The sequence below is a fragment of the Hemicordylus capensis genome, chromosome 4 (genome assembly GCF_027244095.1).
Source record: "Hemicordylus capensis ecotype Gifberg chromosome 4, rHemCap1.1.pri, whole genome shotgun sequence".
Lineage (NCBI taxonomy): Eukaryota > Metazoa > Chordata > Lepidosauria > Squamata > Cordylidae > Hemicordylus > Hemicordylus capensis.
In genome coordinates, this window is record NC_069660.1 from 252951383 (window position 1) to 252972566 (window position 21184).

The 21184-nt window shown below is 39.6% G+C and overlaps 1 protein-coding gene across 8 annotated transcripts in view; it reads right to left on the minus strand.

The window, feature by feature from the left end:
* CCDC178 (coiled-coil domain containing 178) overlaps positions 1-21184 on the minus strand; it is a 281148-nt gene that overhangs the window by 228515 nt on the left and 31449 nt on the right. For all 8 annotated transcript variants that reach the window (XM_053249036.1, XM_053249040.1, XM_053249034.1 and 5 more), the window contains 8 exons: positions 19056-19136; positions 14151-14290; positions 11830-11864; positions 10812-10903; positions 8469-8663; positions 4675-4895; positions 2651-2793; positions 625-778 (listed from right to left, as the gene is read on the minus strand). In XM_053249036.1, coding sequence (XP_053105011.1) covers positions 625-778; positions 2651-2793; positions 4675-4895; positions 8469-8663; positions 10812-10903; positions 11830-11864; positions 14151-14290; positions 19056-19113 — 1038 coding nt within the window. In that variant the 5' untranslated portion in view covers positions 19114-19136. The remainder of the gene's footprint in view (positions 1-624; positions 779-2650; positions 2794-4674; positions 4896-8468; positions 8664-10811; positions 10904-11829; positions 11865-14150; positions 14291-19055; positions 19137-21184) is intronic.

Genomic DNA, 21184 nt, shown 5'->3' on the forward strand with positions numbered 1-21184 from the left:
TTCAAATTGGTTAGGCAGTTTACAAGTTAGCCCACTTGTCCCTCAAAAGTTTACACATCTGCCATCTTGGATTGAGATGGATGACATCATCACAACCTAAAACATTGAAGTGTCCCTATGTGTCCCTACAACTGTACCTGATTTGGTTCATATTGGTCCAGGCATTGCAACATTTATGCGGGGGGGGGGAGACACATGGACACACACACAGAATGCCAGGTGATCTCATAAGCCTACTGGAAAGTAGGCTAAAAAAGAAGATAAAATACAAAAACAGTATGGTTAGTTTCTCAGTGGCCCACAGGTTATTTATGTTTAGGAGGGAGAAGGAAGAGTCTTGCCTTCACAAAGAGCCAGTAAACTGTGCTCAGGGCTTGACTTGCAGTGCAGTATACCAAGTAAGGAATGAGAACTTGAGTTTTGCTTCTATCGCCTCCCCGCAAAAGCCCTTCTTGTTGCCAGGAATTCATCTCTGAAGGCTTCATGACCCTCAGGGACATATTCTTTGCATTTATTAGTACTACTGCAGGAGGCCTAACTTTTAAATAGTTTAAAAGTTATGGATTTAATGTGGTATTCAGTTTACAGGGTTTATTTGTCTACATATACATATTCAAAACTCACTTTATCTTTCCAAGATTTTAAACCAGACTTTAGTTCTGTGTCTTGCTTGACTAGTTCTTTGAGACGATTTCTATTTTGTAATATTGCTGCCTCTTTTTCTTTTATCTTGATACAGAGGTCAGTGTAAAGGATGTCAGTTTCTTTTAACTCATTCCTAAGAGGAGAAAAATCATTCATTAGTCAAAAAGTATTTAAAGTCATCTGAAAAGTTACTCATGAAGCTAACAATTGAGCCTAACAGAACCCTTTAATTCTAGTGAGATATCTAATCTCATTCCTTTCCCAGTATTGAGTTACTGAAACTGTTATTTTATGTTCCAGCTTCAAATTGCTTCAAATTCTCCAGTTGCTGCCAGCTCGGCTGGTGGCCACACGGGGAAGGGCCTTCTTGGTTGCTGCCCCGAGACTGTGGAATGCGCTCCCTACTGAGATATGATCCTCCCCATCTCTGACAATTTTTAGAAAGCATTTGAAAACCTACCTCTTCACCCAAGCTTTTTCTGTTCTTTAAAATTTTGAGGTTTTAATTCGTGGTTGATTTTAAATCGTTAAATTGTTTTAAGTTTTTGTATATATTTTAACTTGTTTTATACTATTGTTAACCGCCCAGAGACTAAAGTTTGGGGCGGTATACAAATGTAATAAATAATAAATTGCAGTGCAGTCCTAAGTATGATTACTCAGAAGTAAGTCTCAATGAATTCAAAGAGGCTTACTCTCTAATGAGTGTGCATAGGATTCAAGTTGGTCCCAGTTTCTTCCCAGAGTGGCATGATTTATATAAAAAAAATTAACCAGCTTGGTCAAGAACCATCTTTGTCAATGACCTGAATCTGTAGAATTAAACTATTATTAACTACAGTTCCCCACACCATGGTGGATACTGATGAGAAAAGAGAAAGAGAGCAACAGGAAGTGTGGAAGGCTTGTTAGCTATTAATACACACTATTTGCATTATATGTTCCAGAAAGCTGTCCTAGAAAAACAGCACAGTGTTAGAAATTCTCAAAAACCTTCAGACCATAAAATGTCTGCCAGCATTATAGCTAAATACAGGGGTCAAACAATAGATGTCAGTTAGTAAAACTCCATCACAGTGAAATAATTTTAAGTATTAGTTCCTCCCTTCTATTACTTTTTTAGTACTAGTTCCTCCCTTCTATTATTAATATTACGTGATCATTGGTTTCAGCAAAACTGCATAGATACAATACCGACAGATAGTATAATCCCATTTCACAGAGATGATTATCCCCAATCCAGAGAAAATTACTTGCAACCAAGTTCTGTTAAAGTCAAAGGATGACTTAGTTATGACAAGTACCATTGGTATCAATGTGATTTCAGAACAATGGCCTCTCTCTAAATCAGGCTCATTCCCCATAAGGGAGATATCCCAAATGACATACTGTTTATAGTGCTGAAGATTAACTGATCCACAAGTCAAAATATGTAATAACAGTCCTCTTTCGACTATGTATATCACTGATCTTCACTTTTTCTCAAGCGTGGCCCATTTTGGCAAATACATGAAACCATGGATGGAGAACCTTTGAATAAGGAGGATCTCTTGTATATATAATAAAGAAATACTTTACTATATCCTAGATATACCTACTGATTAAATTAAAAGAATGTAAAAATTGTTCATTCAAGCTTCAGTTTCTACATTGGCACTGACATAACAGCAAATGCTTCAGAGAGTCTTGTACTAATTCAGCCCTGCAAATCAGACCAGAGGTGCACCTAGGTAATTTTGGAGCCTGGACCTGAAGGCCTTTGGAGGCCCCCCTTTCCCTGCAAATTAAGCATCATCATGCTCGGCTGGGTGACCACACCACCTGGGACAGACTAAAAAGGAATTGGGGGGCCCCAGGGGCTGTGGAGGCCCTGGACTTCGGCCCAGAAATCCAGGGGTAAGAAGGCTTCTGAATCAGACTTACAATTATAACTGCTTATCATTCCTGTAGTAACACTAGGAAATATTTGATGAACAATAATATACGTGTTTTTAAAGGCACTTACATAAGATGGTTCAACAATGACTCAGCTGCCATTATTTTCTGAGACATAGAAAATCGTTCTCTCTCACAGTCTTCTATCATTTCCTGATGTTCACCTCTCACTTTCTCAAGTTTCTCATGAACAATGTCATATCCAGCTTTTGTCTTTAAAAATTATAAAAATTATTTTATCAATGAAAAGCTCAAGATAGCACAAAGATTGTTCTCATTTATTTGGCTTGTGGGGAGAAGACGTAGTGTTATCTTTTAAAAGTATTTTCTGTTCTTTTGAATTTCTTTCTTTGGGGTTTTTAAAAAGCATAAAAGTGAAACTTGTACCCAAATCCCATAAATTCTCTCAAAAGTAAATTTAACTGGCTGATATCTTAACTAAATTTATGAGGGGAATTCCTACTGAAATGCAGTAAATCTTCAGAGTAATTCTCGAACTATTAAGTATGTTAATCTGGATGTCAGCTATTAGTTTAGTGGGATATACTCCCAGTACAAAACAATGTGCATAGGACTGCAATATTACATTCTTTGGAAAGTCTACCTACTTAGTTATGCAACCTGTTGTTCTCCAGAGGTAATCAGCTGGAGTTCTTTGCTTCGGTCATAAAGGAAAAGGATTAAGAGGTGTGGATAATCATGGGCTATTCAATGAACTCCAAGGGACAGCTGAATTAGGTTGTTGCAGCAAAACCAACAAAGAAGCATGTGGCATCTCAAAATATATTGTGACATAAGCTATTAAAAGACTCAAAGTTATAAATGGCCATATAAACACGTCATATATTAATATGTAAATAATTCCATTATTTCAACAATCTTACCATGTCTCCTCTAACAATAAAATGAACAACCACAATAAGAGACGTATTCTTTATGTCATGATGTATATATAAAGTCTTCTTGTTGTCCATTCACTTAGAATGCCCACTTGTTAATTTTCCAGCTTGCAGACTGATCCTGTGCAGATTTATTTTGAAGTAAACGCCACTGAGTTCAAATGGGATTTATCCTGACTGAGTAACAGATCGCAACCCAAATGTCTTCAGGACAAAACCAACTAATTCCACAAGAGTAAGAGATCAAGGAATGGGACAATGACTTCTTGCCGTATACCTATTGCAGGGCCCACATGGCGATTCTCAGTTACAGAAAGTTTACTACTAGGACACTTCCAAAACCTCTGAACTCACTGGTCTAAATGCAGCGTCTTCTTGTACAGCTATTGTGGTATAAGAGGTAGCATATGGGCCTTAAATTATTTCTTCTAAATGTGTAGTTGAGTAATGAAATTAATATTAGGTATTGTTAATGAAATACTTGTAACAGCTTTCATGCTGTTTGATAGAACCAATGACCTTAAAAACCACTGATAGAACCAATGACTTTAACAAGCAAAAAAAAAAAGGGGGGGTACTTTCAAAGTAGGAAGCATTTTTTAAAGTAAACTTGGATTTAACTGTATTTTTTATTATTTTCATTTTTTATGTTTACATTTATACTCCACTCTTCCTCCAAGAAGCCCAGATGGTTATGTTTATCTTCACAACTCAATGAAGCAGGCTAGGCTGAGAGATACGTGACTGGCCCAGAGTCACCCAGTGAGTTTCATGGCTGAATGGGGATTTGAGCTCAGGTCTCCCTGGACCTAGTGCAACACTCTAACCACTACACAACACTGCCTCCTATATCAGGATATAGCAATAGTGATTTGGTAACATTTTCTCTTTGTTTTTAAAGAAAATGGTGATATACCTATTTATATCCAAATTACTTGTTGGTTTATAGAGTAATATTTACTCTTCTATAAAGAATATAGAGTCAATTTTTTTAACATAATTCTGCCTGGCATTCCATCATTAATCACATGCTGGATTTCTTACTTCAAAAGAGAAACATTTGTGTATTGGGCTGCACTTTTATATGTCTTCAGATGTATGTAAAAATAGTTGGACAGAGCTATACACAGGAATTTAGAATGATAATAAACCAAACCAATGGAAAAGGTTTAATGAAAATATTCAATCTGTTTACCTGGCTATATATATCTTGTATTTTTCCCATAGAACCACCTTCATAGCTCAGCTTTTCTCCCACCAGAGGGCTGTATTTCTTCATGTAGTCTATATTCTCCTGAATCTTTGCATTAGCTATGTCTATTTTCATGAGCTGGTTTACTGCATCCTGTAGTTGCTGATTTTTATATTCAAAATGCAGTTGTAATTCTATTACCTCTTGTGAACAGTTTTCCCATTCTGTAGACAAAAAATATATAGTATATCAAATTGTACTCTCACATTTCAAGATTGGGCATACAATATAAATTGATAACACTGTTGGATGAATGTCCAGTTTTCTATAAATTGTACTTTCACATAATCCTTCTATGCACATAACAGTCCCTGTGTTTGTCCCTTGTCTGAAGATGAGTGTCCATACCGCAGCTTAAAATGTCATGCTTGCTTCACAACCCAGCACTAGAAATACGGGACTAAAGTTCCTGTGAATGTTAAGATGAAACAACAAAACAAAGATTTCTAGGTTATGCAATTTTTGCTGACATGATTTAACAGTTATCTGCATGGATGTGAAGGGTCACTGCTGGTGACAGAACAAGTGGGGAGAGCTCCCCAGATCTAAGCAAAGGCCAGATGGTTGAAGAAACACTGTAGAGAAGGAATCAAAATCCCACAAGTTTCCCAAACTTCCCAAGAAAAAAACAACCACCTGCAGACAAAATTAAGAAACAGCTGAGTCCCAGAGGGATGTCGACAAGCAATTGAAAGATAGGCTAAAACCACATCCAGCAAGTTAAAATCCAGAAATAGCTAAATATAAAAAGGCAAGAACCTAGGAGTTTTGGTACAGACAGAACTCAGCAGCTCCCAAAGACAGCCACAAAACAGCTAAGACAGACTTTGCCACTATTCAGAGAATCACCTTGGGAGTTAAAGACACATTTGAGAACTGGAGTTATCCAGTAACTTTCCCAATTGCACCAAAGGTTATGCCACTCAGAGAGCCTCTCCTCATGATCAGTGAGAAGGGCTCAAAAGCGGGCTGCAGGGAAAGCAGGTTATACTTACCTTCCTTGGAGATGATCCCGCTTGCGTTGCTGGGCGCTCTCCCCGTGCGCCCAGATGATTACCCATGTGGCCATGCAGCAGGGAGGGTCAGGAGCCAAGATGTGTCATCCCGGCCCCCGGAACTACCAGAATGCACCCTACAAGTGTGCGGTGAATCATGGGGATCCCTCCTCCCCTTCCCGGGCTCCCGCAGTGTGGCAGCTGTGGCTGCCACGTGATCCACAAAATGAGGTTAAGGGAGCATAACCTCATTTTATAGGGTGGCTACTTAGGTGGGTTTGCCGCCATGGAGCCGCCGGGATTGGCCCAAGCCCAGCAGTTCACACGTACGTGCAAAACCAGGCTGGGATCCCTTAGCCTGGTTTTGCTTGATGCGTGAACAGCCTCTGAGATTTTACTCTTGGGGGACTCCTATGAGCAAAGCCCTCACATAAGGCTGCAAAGAGCTGGCCGACAGAGGAGCTTATGGCAGAAATCTCCAGGGCTTCTTTCCCATCAGAAGGTTATCCTAATCTGAGACCTGTCCTCTCTAATACACTTTATAAGCACTAGGCTTGTCATATTAACCCTACTAAGTGGGCAAAGAAGCACCTTTAAAAGTGGTGCTCTCTTTTATTTAGCAGAGGGACAGCAACTATGACTGTTCATCCTGCCAGTAGCAGTTCCCTGCCTAGTGTTTCCCTTGTATGCTTTTTAAAGATTGTAAGCCACTTTGGGACAAGGAACTCTTATTAATTCAACGTATTTTATTACATTTTTATACTGCCAAAAATAAGTGTCTCGTGGCACTTTGCAGAAAAATAAAACCACAGTTAAAACTGAGCAATTAAAGCAGTTACAAATAATTTTAAAACTACAACAGTAAAACCGTTTGGTAAAACCAAATGGAATATCTTCTCATTCCATTTGCAATGAAAAAAACCCTTTGAGAGCTGTTTTTGATGAAAAGTAGTATATCCAAACTCGTAATCATAATAATAATCTACCCGAGACAAAAAACATTAACCTCCTAGTCTCCTGGCTTGCTCGCTGATAAGCAATGGCCCCACAAGTCCAAACCGTGACAATAGTCCATATAAGTGTGTTTTTGTTCAAAAATAAATGCAAATAAAATTCATAGTAATAATAAATTTCCCAAGCCTTCGTTGCTTGGATGTGGTACGTGAGAATGGCTTTTTTGTTTAATAAACTGAAAGGACAATATCATTTCCCCCTTGCCCAGGATTTATGCCAAAAGCTATAGGGATTGGTGATTATGGGAGGTATAGTCCAGCAACATCTGGGGACCCAAGTCTGAGAATCCTTGACTTAAGTAAAGAACCATAGTACTTTTGCTTTCTGAAGCTACCATTTAAAAAATTATTAAATACAGGTCCCAGTATTTAATTATTAAAAATTAAGAAGTATGTAAGAATTAATAAATACAGTAGGGATGTGCACACATCAAATTTTTTTAAATTTGATTTGTGCCAGAATAAAATCACCCCTGATTTGTTTTGTGTCCAAATCTGTCCCCCCGAATGACCCCAGATTCCATTTGGATTTGATTTGGACCACTTATAAAGGCCCAAGAGGCACCAAATTTGGGTGGTGGGTAGGTCCCCAAGGGTGCTACCTACCACCCAAATCTCAGGGCAGTGGGGCACTTGGTTGATTTTGAATGATTTTAGTTTTTTGTTTTTGCTGATTTTGTATATTTCTGCCATAGGAAATAATGGGGATTCGAAGTCACCCTATCCTAACCCTAACATGGATACCCAAGCTTTCATTTTTTTAAAAAAGCTAAGCTCTAGCCTTGTAGAAGTGGAGTTTGGGAGCAAAATGTGTGGTCACTATTTTTCAAGCGTTTGGGTTCTTTGGTGTAAAATAACCTTTCCTCATAATGAATCCCTATGAGGATTCCTGGCACACCTTCATTTCTTCTGTTCATTTTGACTGTCACTGGATAGTACCAACTGCCAACTTCCAAGTGCCAACTACACCCAGCCCCACCTGCAAGGCAGTTGGGTACTCAATTCATTTTATAGGAATATTGAAGTGTTTAGATTCTTTGGTGTCTAATAACTTTTCCTCATAATGAATCCCTATGAGAATTCATTATATGCCTTCATTTCATCTGTTCATTTGACTCATTGGACAGTGCCAACTGTCAGCTGCCATGTGTCAACTACACCCCCCACCCACACACTGGAGTACTCAGTTTATTTTTTAGGGATTTTTGAAGTGTTTAGATTCTTTCATGTCTTCATTACACATCTTCATTTCTTCTGTTCATTTTGACCCCACTGCTTCGCGGTTGGGGGTGTGGAATTAGTGGCATCCCATATGCCAACTACTCCCCAACCCGCAAGCCACTGGGTACTCAGTTTATATTTTTGGAATTTTTGAGGTGTTTTGACTCTTTGGTGTGCAATGAATCTTCATAGGGATTCATTATGAGGAAAGCTTATTAGACACCAAATAGTCTAAACACTTGAAAAAATTCCTAGAACATAAACTGAGTAGTATCCCACTGCCTTGTGGGTGGGAGCGGGGTGTAGATGGCACATTGAAGTTGACACTGTCCAATGACAATTGTACAAACACTGTCACTTGAGTCCCATGGGATTTAGCCATGACTAACTTAGTCTGGATACTGCCTGGTATTACTGAACAGTAAATCATTACTATTTTTGGAAGATCAAATGTGACTCATCAATTCACAAGTTAATTATCTTCCCTTTATACTGTTAAAACGCATACCTTTTTGGACAGCTAAGGGAAGCTGTTGCATCCTCCAGAGTGACAGATAGTCAGCATTTAGGTATAGTTTTTTCCTACGGCGTTTCTCAAACTCCAGTGCTTCTTCAGCCTCTTTACGTTCCTTTTCTAGTCTTGTAACTAACTCTATGACTTCTGCCAGAACAGTAGTTGTTTTTTGCTTTAAGGGCTGGATGTCTTTAGAAATTAAAGAGAGAAATATGTGCAGCAATGCTGTACATTTCTGGTCCATTTTTCTAAATAAATGATCTGAGCTTCACTATTAACATAATAGCATGTTATACACATATGTAATCCTAAAATACATACATAAAAGGATAGCATTTACATACTAATCAACATTTCATTTCAGCAGATATTCTGCATTCATTGTTCTGCTCTGGAACACCACCACAAATTTATTAAAATATTTATACTTCACACTTTGTCCCACACATGGGATCTGCAAGGTGGTTGACAACAATTAGGAAAAAATACAACGAAAACATAAATAAAAGCAAACAGAACTGTATCCCAAGGAAGTTAGTCATAACTAAAATCAGACTTCCTCAGACTATTAAGACTGGGTGCTCGCATGGAAAAAGCCCATGAAACTCAGTAACTGAGTTTCTGCTGGTGGTGGGACACTGAGGAGGGTTTCCCTATTCTTTTGGATGGAGACTGCTTTTTTTTATGTACTACAAATACCACATTTATCTGTAGTATATGGACTACATCCACATACCTGCACACAGTATCTGCACATAGTGCTTCACAAACTTGCTTTGCACATCCATAGAAAGGACATTCCATGTCTCATTTCTTTTGTGGATGGCTGCGATCTTGAGGGATGGGCTCACATGGCCCATCGAGAGTTTTACTGTGTCTTAGTTAAAAAGTGGGGGGGAGCTTGAATCTATGATCAGTTTCAAAGGCTTTTCATAACTTTAACTTCAAGTGCTGACACATGTATACAAGAACATAGAGTATAGGAATCTTTTCTTGTCATTCTTTAGATCAAGAACAATACAAGAAAAACAACATCCTGGCTGACATCATAGGACCATCTTAGGGTCAAATGTAGGCTAGATCCTCAGTATTCATTTTTCTTTCTGAATCTTGAGCTATGGGGCAGGGAAGAGGTCGTAACTCTAACCTTTCATTAACTCTCCAAGTCAAAGAAACTGCCACAAGTATCATCTTGAGAAAAAAGCAGGCCCCCCCCCCCCAAAAAAAATCACAGGTTGACTCTAGCTTGAAAGGTTACCAATAGATTCTACTGAGCACTTGAGGCCTCAGTGGTTCTTATAAATAAGGAACGCCTTTGTAGATCTCTTTGATAAAAGTTGAGCAAACCAAGAAGACATCCCTATAGTTTCATATTCAACTGAAATAACGTTGAGGTGGACCTTTCAACAGAAGGATAGCCCCTTCTTGTAGTAGTTAGGAAAGAAAGAGGGCCCCAAATGCATAGACGTTGGGGCCAAGTCCCTTTTGCCAAACTACCCAATGCAATGTGTGAGTGTAGTGTATGCTATGATCTACGACTAATTGGTTTCTAGGAGAACTCCTCCTAATTGGGCAAAAGGGCACTTTTTAAAGTGGTGGCTCTCATATTTTGTGGGAGAGAGCAACGATCCATATTCATTCCAGCATACTATCCCTCCCAGTGGTTGTTGCAAGTGTTCCCTTGTGTTTCCTTTTAGACTGAGTACCCTTTTGGGACAGGGTATAATGTCTTATTCCTTTTGCTATCCAAACTGAACATTTGGAGAATGCTTTTGTTGTTGTTGTTAAAAAGTGATATATACAATGTTAACAATAGTAACTGATGTGCTGGGCAGCCTTACGAGGATTGAGCAAGAGCCCCATCCTTGAAAACAGCAAGGAAACAAACTGCATGTGTGGGTGGCTGGACAGCACTGAGCAGGGGGAGGGGGAAGTAATTTCCACTTCTCTCACCTCCCCACAAAGGCCCCTTTTGCATCCAGGAATACATCTGTGAGGGCTGTGCAGCCCTCACACATGCACACACACATAGACACAACAGCAATAGGCACTGGAGAGATGATATGCTGGGCTAAATAAGGAAAGTTGCTCTCCCACTGCCCTGCTAAACAGAAAACAGCTGAGCCATCACTTTAAAAGGTGTCTCTTTGTCCTGTTAGCAGAGGTTTAATTCTGCACTCTTCTAGATGACAAGCAGGGCCATACAGCAAATGTCAAACATTCTCACCATTTGGTGGACACCTTGTTAGTAAAACTAGTTCTCTGGAAATAATTCCGACTAAACTGTTTGACAAAAAAGAAATTTCTGACAAAGAAGTAAATACTCAGCCACTTTACCTTTCCAATATAAGGACTGTTCAGCCTTTAGTTCAGAAGAGACTGATAACCAGATATCTTTAGTTTCTTCAACACTTTCTGTATCTGAATCCCTGTAAATATAAGTCAGTATTTTAAGCCTGGAACTCCCTCCCAACATCTACATGGTGCGTCTCTTACTTCAGATCAGTCTTCAGTATCCATCTTTTCCATGAAGTAATTCCATCCATTTCTTCCTATTGGCTTAACCCTTTAATCCCTCAGTTCTTACCCTCAAGCAAAACAATGTCTTTGCACATGTAACTGCATTTGCTCATATTCATTTCTTCTTACCATTACTATTCTGTCCCTCCCTCTGTTATTTCTCCACACTGCATGATGTACGTTTCTTTTGGGCAGAGAGCATATGTCATTTTAAAGTCATCTAAGCCCTTTTTCAAGTCATCTAAGCCAGTGGCCATTACCACATCTTGTGCCAGAATATTTTGGGCAGAGAGCATATGTCATTTTAAAGTCATCTAAGCCCTTTTTCAAGTCATCTAAGCCAGTGGCCATTACCACATCTTGTGCCAGAATATTTCATAAACTAGTAAGGTTTGTGTGGATAAAATTTCCTTTTTAAAGGAAGCAACAAAGGGTTTTGTGCATTATAACACTAAACATGCTGGCATCCTCTTGAACTTGTTTATTTCTTTCCCTAACCTTTAGTATACCTTTTATTATAATGGTTTTGAATAACCTTCACACTTCTTCAAAATATTTGACCATCCTTTTCAACTACCTTTTAGATAATCCCCTTTTTTGAGAAATATGCAAATGTAATTGTGCTGGACTTTCTGGACAACCTTTCACCTACATATATACATTGAATCTGATAGCACTGTAGGCACAGTTTGAGTGATTTGACCACTCAGCACCAAATCGTGGGTACTGCTCAGAACCAACTTGCATTTTTTAAACAGCTACAGTATATAGAAGTAATGGAAAATGAAAATTATGCCTCACATAATTGTTGAATCAAAACTCATAAGAGCCTTACCGTGGAATTTTGTCCAACTTATATAAATGATCATACTGCAAATACAAATAAGATGTTTTATTAAATCATCTAGATTATACTATACATTTTAGAATTTGCACTGAGGTATAATAAAATTACTGCATGTTAGAATGCAACCCTAACCCCAACTTCATATATACACTGATGGGATCTGAGCTGTCGGTGATTGACCAGGAGAGGGATCTTGGGGTTGTGGTGGACAGCTCGTTGAAAGTGTCGACTCAATGGGTGCCAGCTGTGAAAAAGGCCAATTCCGTGCTAGGGATCATTAGGAAGGGGACTGAAAATAAAACTGCTGATATTATAATGCCCTTATACAAAACTATGGTGTGGTCACCCTTGGAGTACTGCGTACAATTCTGGTCGCCACACCTAAAGGAGAATATTGTAGAACTGGAAAGGGTGCAGAAAAGGGCAACCAAGATGATCAGGGGCCTAGAGCACCTTCCATATGAGGCAAGGCTACAACATGTGGGATTTTTTAGTTAAGAAAAACTTTAGTATTTTAGTTTTTAAAAAACATGACTGCAGGGAGACATGATAGAGGTCTATAAAATCATGCATGGTGTGGAGAAAGTTGATAGAGATAAATTTCTCTCTCTCTCATAATAAGAGAACAAGGGGTCATCCCATGAAATTGATTGCCAAGAAATTTAAGACCAACAAAGGGAAGTACTTTTTCACACAATGCATAATCAGCTGGTGGAATTCTCTGCCACAAGATGTGGTGACAGCCAACAACCTGGATGGCTTTAAGAGGGGTTTGGATACCTTCATGGAGGAGAGATCTATCAATGCCTACTACCCTGAGGGTTATAGGCCACCTCCAGCCTCAAAAGCAGGATGCCTCTGAATACCATTTGCAGGGGATTAACAGCAGGAGAGAGAGCATGCCCTCAGCTCCTGTCTGTGGGCTTCCCAGCGGCATCTGGTGGGCCACTGTGTGGAGCAGGATGCTGGACTAGATGGGCCTTGAGCCTGATCCAGCAGGGCTGTTCTTATGTAGCTAGAAATAAGACGGACTCTGTTTTAAAACAGTTTCAAGAGCCATGAGTTATCGCCTTTCACACACATACAGCCACCTCCATGTGGTGTCCTACTATAACGTCCAAGATACTGCATATCACATATCTTCTCTCTCTCTCTCTCTCTCTCTCTCACACACACACACACACACACACACACACCTGCGTGAACACAGGATGGCAGGGAGAGTTGTGTGAGGAGTGTTGCTGCATGGCCACAGACCCCACTTACACATGTGCTTTGTTAGTCGGGATGTCAACCACCGTGCTTAGGGTATCGGCCTGGCAGCCCAATCGTATGCATGCTTACTTGAAAGCAAGTCTCACTGAATTAAATTAGACTGACTGCCATCAAGGCTGCTCATTTAGACAGCCCTGCCTCTAGAGCAGGTGGGAAGAGATAACCTGCTGTGGATAACCTCCTCCACCAACAGAGAAACCTTAAAGACTAACAGATCTATTGTGGCATACATTTTGTCAACTACAGATCACTCATTAGATGCATAAATATTGTCAGTTGGGAAATAGACAGTGGCTGACATCCAGACTAGCATGGTGCTGGCGGACTAGTGCCTGACATCCAGATTAACACTGAAGCATTGTGTGAAGGGGGAGGGCAGTTTTTGATGATCTCCCTTTCTCCCTAAAGCCCACTGTGCCTCCTGAAATACATTCCTGAGGACTGCATAACTCCCAGGACAAATTCTCAGGAAGTATAATGGGCTTCAGAAGAAAAGGGAGATAATAGAAAATTGCCCCTCACATGATGCTGCAGTGTTAGTATGGATGTCAGGCACTGCTGCACTAGCAAAGTGCAAGACTGGGTGTCAGCCACTATGAATGTGTCAGTGTGGGTGTCTAACATAGCAAAATTAAGAAGATTGTGTTATCACCTCTATAGCTATTGTAAAAGGTCATTGTCCTTATCGTGTAGACGTTTAAGCTTTATGTAGAATTGTAACAGACTCTTGCATTTCACAGATATTTGACTGCATTGCTTACGATTTTGTTGCTCTATACCAACTCATGCATGTGTATATATATTTACCAACTAAGGATAACATTTCCTACACCTGATGTAATGGTCACAAAAGCTTATGCCACAATAAATCTATTGTTTTTTAAGATGTCAAATGACTGTTATTTTTGTTACTGCAGCTATCCCTCTGAAAGTTACATCCAGGTCAACATGCTTTCAAATGGGGAAGAGGAGATATAAAGAAGTTCAATAGTCTATCCTTCCTAGGAAATAGGACATCTAGAGACATTTATTACCTGCTGAAAAGATTCTTCCATTTTCACTTCTAAATCTTGAATGTGATGAATAGCTTTGTTAACACAAGCAGTCGGAGTGCTTACAGCACCACAACTACGTTGCCTGGAGGGAATTCCCAGTGGCATATTGTCATTCACACCTAAAACATTTCAGAGTTAAAAAAAAATACAACAAGACATATATTTAAAATTTTAGAAGTTACAATCAGTTTATAAACTCTTTAGTTTCAGGCTCTGATCCAACTGTGCATCCTGCAATAGTCGAGGCTGCACACAAGTGTGCTCAAAAAGCTAAGAGAGAACTGTGCTCAAAAATCACTTGGCAGAGAGTTGGGGTGTATGTGTGAGAATCCACCCCACTATTTCCAAACAGCTGATCAGCACTATCACAAGGATCAGAAAGAGCATCAGTTATCTGACAGAACTGTGTATGAACAGATCAGTTGCTGGATCCGGCTGCAGAATAATGTGGGCCACACGTCTTTAAAGAATACGGTTCTGGTCACTGTATCTTAAGAAGGCTATTGTATCAAAAAGGTGCAGAAGAGGGCAACCAAGATGATCAGTGGCCTGAAACACCTTCCTTATGAAGCAAGGCTACAATATCTGGGGATCTTTACTTTGGAAGAGGGGCGACTATGGGGAGACCACATAGAGGTATATAAAAAGTATGCATGGAGTAGAGAGAGTGGACAGAGAGGAATTTTCCTACCTCTCTCACAACACTAGAACCAAGGGCCATCCTATGAAACTGAACATCAGGAAATTTAGGACCAACAAAAGGAAGTACTTTCTCACACAGTGAAAAAGACCCCTGCTAACTTGGCAAAGAGGCACCTTTTAATGTGGTGATTCTCTTTATTTAGCAGGGGGAGAGTAACTGGCCCTATCCACTCCCAGCACAGAACCTCCAGTGACTGTTGCTGGTGTCTATTTTGTGTTTCTTTTTAGATTGTGAGCCCGTTGGGGACAGGGATCCATTCTTATTTATTTGTTATTTCACTGTGTAAACTGCTCTGAGTCATTTTTGGAAGGGCGGTATAGAAATCGAATAAATAAATAATAAACACCCCCAGTGAGGCACTACCTTGGCGTGGCTGTGGGGCTTGTGTGCTCTGAGGAAGGTGAGAGCTATGCCAGAGGTCCAACCATACTGGACAGGTCTCACCAGAGGAGCCAGACAAAGAGTACCTCTCCCATCAACAATATGGTGAGACGTAACTTTAATAAATCTATACCGGATCGGTCATCGCCCGGGTCAACAAGGACCGCTCCAGGTGCTATAGTCCCTGGACATCTAGTGGCAAGTGGGCAACAGGACTCAGGATCTTCAGTTGAGCAACCAGGGCTGAAGACAGCAAAGTTACTGGAAGAAACATCGCTTAACCGAAAAAAATATACGAAAAATGCCAACAAGGAAATAATGATCTGCTATTACAAGTCTAGTCCAACTAGAAGAGGTTATTTAAAAAGAATGTACCAAATTTGGAAAGAGAAGCATCCAGATACAGAAATAACAGAACAAAGGCTAGCAGACCAGAGAAGATACATAATAAGAAATAAAGTATTCACAGGAAGAACTACAAAGAGCAACACAGGCTCAAGATATGGTTGAAGAATTACCACCAATTGAAGAAGTTGCTCAGGCGCAGGTGGAGGAGGTGTTGGAAATCGAGGATGCCACTGTTACTGAACTGTTCCAGAATCAAAACCAGGCAACCACCCCTTTGCCTTCACCTCAAAACCCCAAATGCCGTTTAACAGAAAAGCAACAAGAACTAAAGCAAAAAATAACTGAGCACATGAACCAAACAACCACCAGGGTTCGACTTCCAGCTCTAAAAACAGTTGCCAAAAAACAACTTGCTCAGGCATTAAAAGATGTCAATGCTGCACTTGCAGAGATAACAGCCAAGAATTTACAAGAAACAAACCAACTAATGTACAGTGCAGCAACAATAACAACACAAGAGCTCGGATATAAGATCAGTGGACCTGTAAAAAAAAGAAAGCAGTACCTCACCTAAATGGAAGATAAGATTAGAAAATAAAATCTCCAGGCTTAGATCAGATGCTAGTAAATTGAAAGATATGAAAGAAAAGAAGCTGAAGAATGAAAACACCAAACAGTATCTGATCCAAAAATACCACCTAGATTCAAGGAAAATTAGAGAAGTCCTGGAAATAATAAAGCAGCAAATAACAGCAGTGTCAAAGAAGATTAGCAGATATGAAGCCAGAACTACACAACACAGGCAGAATCTCCTATTCCAGTCGAATCAGAGACGTTTCTACCAAAGCATAGAAGGAGAAACTGCAAGAAACCTAGAAACCCCAAATAAAGAAGAAACAGTGCAATTCTGGGGGAAATTATGGGACAATCCAATAGATTATAATAAAAAAGCAGGCTGGATGAAAGAGGTCAAAAAATGTAACCAACAAATGCAAGATCTAATAATAACACCAGAATTAATAAGTGAAAGAGCAAAGAAAATTAAAAACTGGACTGCTCCAGGCGACAATGAACTGCATGGCTTTTGGCTTAGACACCTAACACGCCTTCATAAACAACTATCAAAAGAGTTCAATCACATTTTGCAAGGAGGTGATATTGAACAATGGCTAACAACTGGGAAAACTCATCTCATCATGAAAGACCCAGCAAAAGGTGCCGTTCCAAGTAATTATAGACCGATAACCTGCCTTCCAACCATGTTCAAATTATTAACTGGAATAATAGCAGATGAAGTCATGCAACCCTTATTAATGAACAAACAGCTTCCAGTTGAACAGAAAGGAAATTGCCTGAACACCAGAGGCACAAAAGACCAACTGCTTATTGACAAAATGATTTTAGAAAAATGCAAGAGAAGAAAAACCAATCTAAGTGTTGCATGACTACAAGAAAGCCTTCGATTCATTGCCTCACACGTGGATACTAAAATGTTTAGAAACAACTGGTGTCAGCAAAAACATTCAGATATTGATTTTAAAAAGCAATGAGCATGTGGAGTACACAGTTAACAATCAATGGCGAGACACTTGGACAGGTTAGCATTAGAAGAGGCATTTTCCAAGGGGATTCACTATCCCCTCTGTTGTTTGTAATCGCCATGACCCCACTTTCACAAATACTAAACAAAACAGGCCTCGGATACCAAACATCTAAAACATCAAGTCAAATCAACCATCTGCTGTACATGGACGATCTGAAGTTGTATGGAAAGTCCCAGTCAGAAATCGAATCACTGCTAAGCACTGTCCGTATATTCAGTAGCAATATAGCAACGGAGTTTGGACTAGACAAGTGTGCTGCATTAATAATGAACAGAGGAAAAATAACAAAAACAGAAGGAATAGAGCTGCCCAATGGAAGCAACATCAAGAACCTGGAAAAGAAATAACCTTACAAATACTTGGGCATTCTCCAGTCTGATAACATCGCACACACTGAAGTTAAAAGAAAAATTGGAAGTGAATACATCAGGAGAGTTAGAAAAATCCTCAAGTCCAAACTCAATGGCGGGAACACCATACAAACCATAAACACCTGGGCTATACCTGTTATCAGATACACTGCAGGAATAATAGACTGGACCCAGGCTGAGCTAGAGACGCTGGATCGTAAGACCAGGAAAATCATGACCATCAATCATGCTCTGCACCCCCGCAGTGATGTAGATAGGCTATACCTCCCTCGCAGCTCAGGTGGAAGAGGAATGCTGCAAGTCCATCAAACAGTAGAGGAGGAGAAAAGAGGCCTTGAAGAATATATAAAGGACAGTGAAGAAGATGCACTTCAGATGGTCAATAACGCGAAACTATTCAACACCAATGAAAGAAAGCAGGCCTACAAGAAAGAACAAGTCAAGAACCGAGCAGAAAAATGGAAAAATAAGCCCCTGCATGGTCAATATTTGCACAATATGTGGAAAATCAGACATCACCAAGACCTGGCAATGGCTTAAGAATGGCAACTTGAAGAAAGAAACAGAGGGTTTAATACTGGCTGCACAAGAACAGGCACTAAGAACAAATGCCTTGGGCCTGATCAAGAAGGGCTGTTCTTATGAATGAACTTGTCATGCCCTCGATCGCAGATAGCAAGGAGGAAGGGGAAGATGACAGCCTTTCAGCCGATGCAGGGGTGCCTGAGGGGCAGAGCCCAGCTGTCAGTTCCCAAGAGATGGCTGAGGAAGGTCCAGCTGATGTTTCAGAGCAGGCACAGCAGTCTGAGGCAGCAGAGACAGCGACGGACAGACTAGAAGATTGGCTGTGCAGGCAACCCCCACTGACTCCACAGCAACAGTGTGTCACAAGGTGAAGAGCACAGCTAAAACTATCAGGAAGAATAAACGCCTCTTGCAGAGGGCTGATAAACCTTGAATCCCTGCCAGCTGAGAGTTATCAGCTTGGACTATAAAGCACGTCAACAGCTTTCTGTTTGCTGCTGGAAGACAACATTTGTCAACAGCTTTCAGCCTGTGCCTGATATAGAGAACTATTCCGAGCCGTGTTTCGTTTCTGCAGCCCAGTTTGTATTCTTCCTGGACTTCCCTTCTGGGTGGCCAGTTTGCTGACAGAACTCCACCATCAAAGGAAGCAAAATTAGAAAGAATGACCCAGAGTGAAAGATATGTAAAGGCCAGCACCACATAAGCAAAGAAATTTAGAAATTGAGGGTACATGAACAAACAAGGAACGGCTATAAACCGCCTAGAGAAACATATATCGGGCAGTATTTAACTATGAGAGAGAGAGAGAGAGAGAGAGAGAGAGAGAGAGAGAGAGAGAGAGAGAGAGAGAGAGAGAGAAATTTAACAAACAAAGCAACAGTTTAAATCTATTTAGAGCATTTAACAAAATGTTAATTGTACAACATTTAATAGAGAAGAAAAAATATACCTTCTGGTGATTGAGTGTTACCCTTGGAAGAAAAAGACAGTGGCTGCATTTCAGTCATTGTTGCCCACAGTTCTTAGCCACCTAGTTTGTTTAAAAAACAAAACAACAACCATACAATTTATTCAAAACACGAACATACAGCATGCTTAGTTCCATTTATATCAAAAGCTGTCAATAACTTTAAAAATAGGTGTATTATTATAGCCAGGTTCCAAAGAATGGACATGTGTATGCAGCAGAAAAATGAGCATACAGATGGAGTTTTGCTTTCATTTTCCATGTCCCAGTGTAAAGCAGATTTTCTTTCAGGAGTTGGAACAGCTGCAGCAAAAACTGAAAGGAAAGCTCCAGCTGTGCACTGTATTTTCTCAAGTGCTTGTGAGCCCCTGGTGGCACAGTGGTAAAACTGCTGCCCTGTAACCAGAAGGTTACAAGTTTGATCCTGACCAGGGGCTCAAGGTTGACTCAGCCTTCCATCCTTCCGAGGTCGGTAAAATGAGTACCCAGAATGTTGGGGGGCAATATGCTAAATCATTGTAAACCGCTTAGAGAGCTTCCAGCTATAGAGCGGTATATAAATGTAAGTGCTATTGCAAAAGTGGTTGGTAGGTTGGTCCCAAAAACAGACAGAAACCAAAATAGTTCTGATAATGCCTTTTACTAAATTGTTTTGAAAGGGGTTTGGTAGCAAGATATATCTCTGCCAAAAAAGCTCACCCCACACAAAATACATACACACCCTCTAATTCTTATCTGGTCACAAATCAAATACAAACTTATAAAAGCATTACTACTGGTACAAACATGTTAAATGAGCCAACATTTAACCATTTACCAGTGATCCCACTTCGACAGCTGAGAAAGTTCACTTTGGGATCACTTTGGAGAAAGTTCACTTTGGGATCACTTTGACAGCTGAGAAAGTTATAATAAATGGAATAATTGTCTCAGCTGCAAAGTTTTTAAAGGAACTTTGAATTACCTTTTTTTCTTAATGTAGACATTAGGGGAAATAGTTTTGCAAACAACAGGAGTATATTACTTTTTATATTAAAAGTAATATAAGACTTATTACTTTTAAGTAAATAAGTTTATAAGAGATGTAGAAATAAAAAAGCACATAACTTGGCTTCAACCACAAAATGCCTTTTGCATACAGTAAATGACACTCATAATAAAGAAAAATATGGGAATAAAGTATAGAACATTACAACAGGTATTTCGTTTCATCAGGTATCCTATATGTAAATGTTTCTACATTCTATTTCACACTTCATTAAATAAAATTAAAGTCAGCGACAGACATACAACATTTAAATTACTTAGTACTTCAAACACTACTCTAACAATATAGCTTTTAAAGACATTAAATATAAAACTAATATTTCAATAGAAAGGTGAGAATTTAGCACTAACAAAATTCTTCCTCAATTGCAAGGCATAATTTCTCACAATTGCTTGTTGAAAACAAATTTTTAAAAGTTACATTGTGAAAATTTAGAAATCCCCTATCCAAAAAATACAAGAGGCAAATTGTACTTTCCTTAGCAGATTCCACTGCCATTCAAGTTTTTTTTTTAGAGTAATCAGCAACATATAAAACTCTACTTCACAATTGAAATCCTTGGTTTAATAATGTGAAAACTACGTCCATGCAGGTGGGTCAGTTTTCTAGTCTAGAAGAAAGCACAGGTATTTTCTAACTGAAATACAGTAAATAGAGAAACATGTTCAGCAGTGATGTGGCAAAGTTGGTGTGGGCCTAGGGACAAAAAGTGAAGATGGGCCCCCTTGCTTCCCATCTTCTTTGTCTCCCCCCTCTCCCATATATTTGTTGCAGAAAAACTGTAAGGACATAATGAAAATCAGATGCTTAGAATGCCCTTTCTTTCCCTTCTATCAGTGGTCCCTCTAATTTTTCATCTCTGTGAGGGAAGAGTTTTGTTTTGTTCTGGGCAGCAGTATCAAGGAAGTGTAATTGCACATGCATTTTGAGTGGGGCCTTCCTGATTCAACCTGAGTGTGATCTAAAATGAACTGAGCGGACATCCAAAAACTTGTGAGTGCACGCACGTGTGCATGCCTTAGAGGGAACAGTGCCTTCTATGCATATAATATCTTATATATGC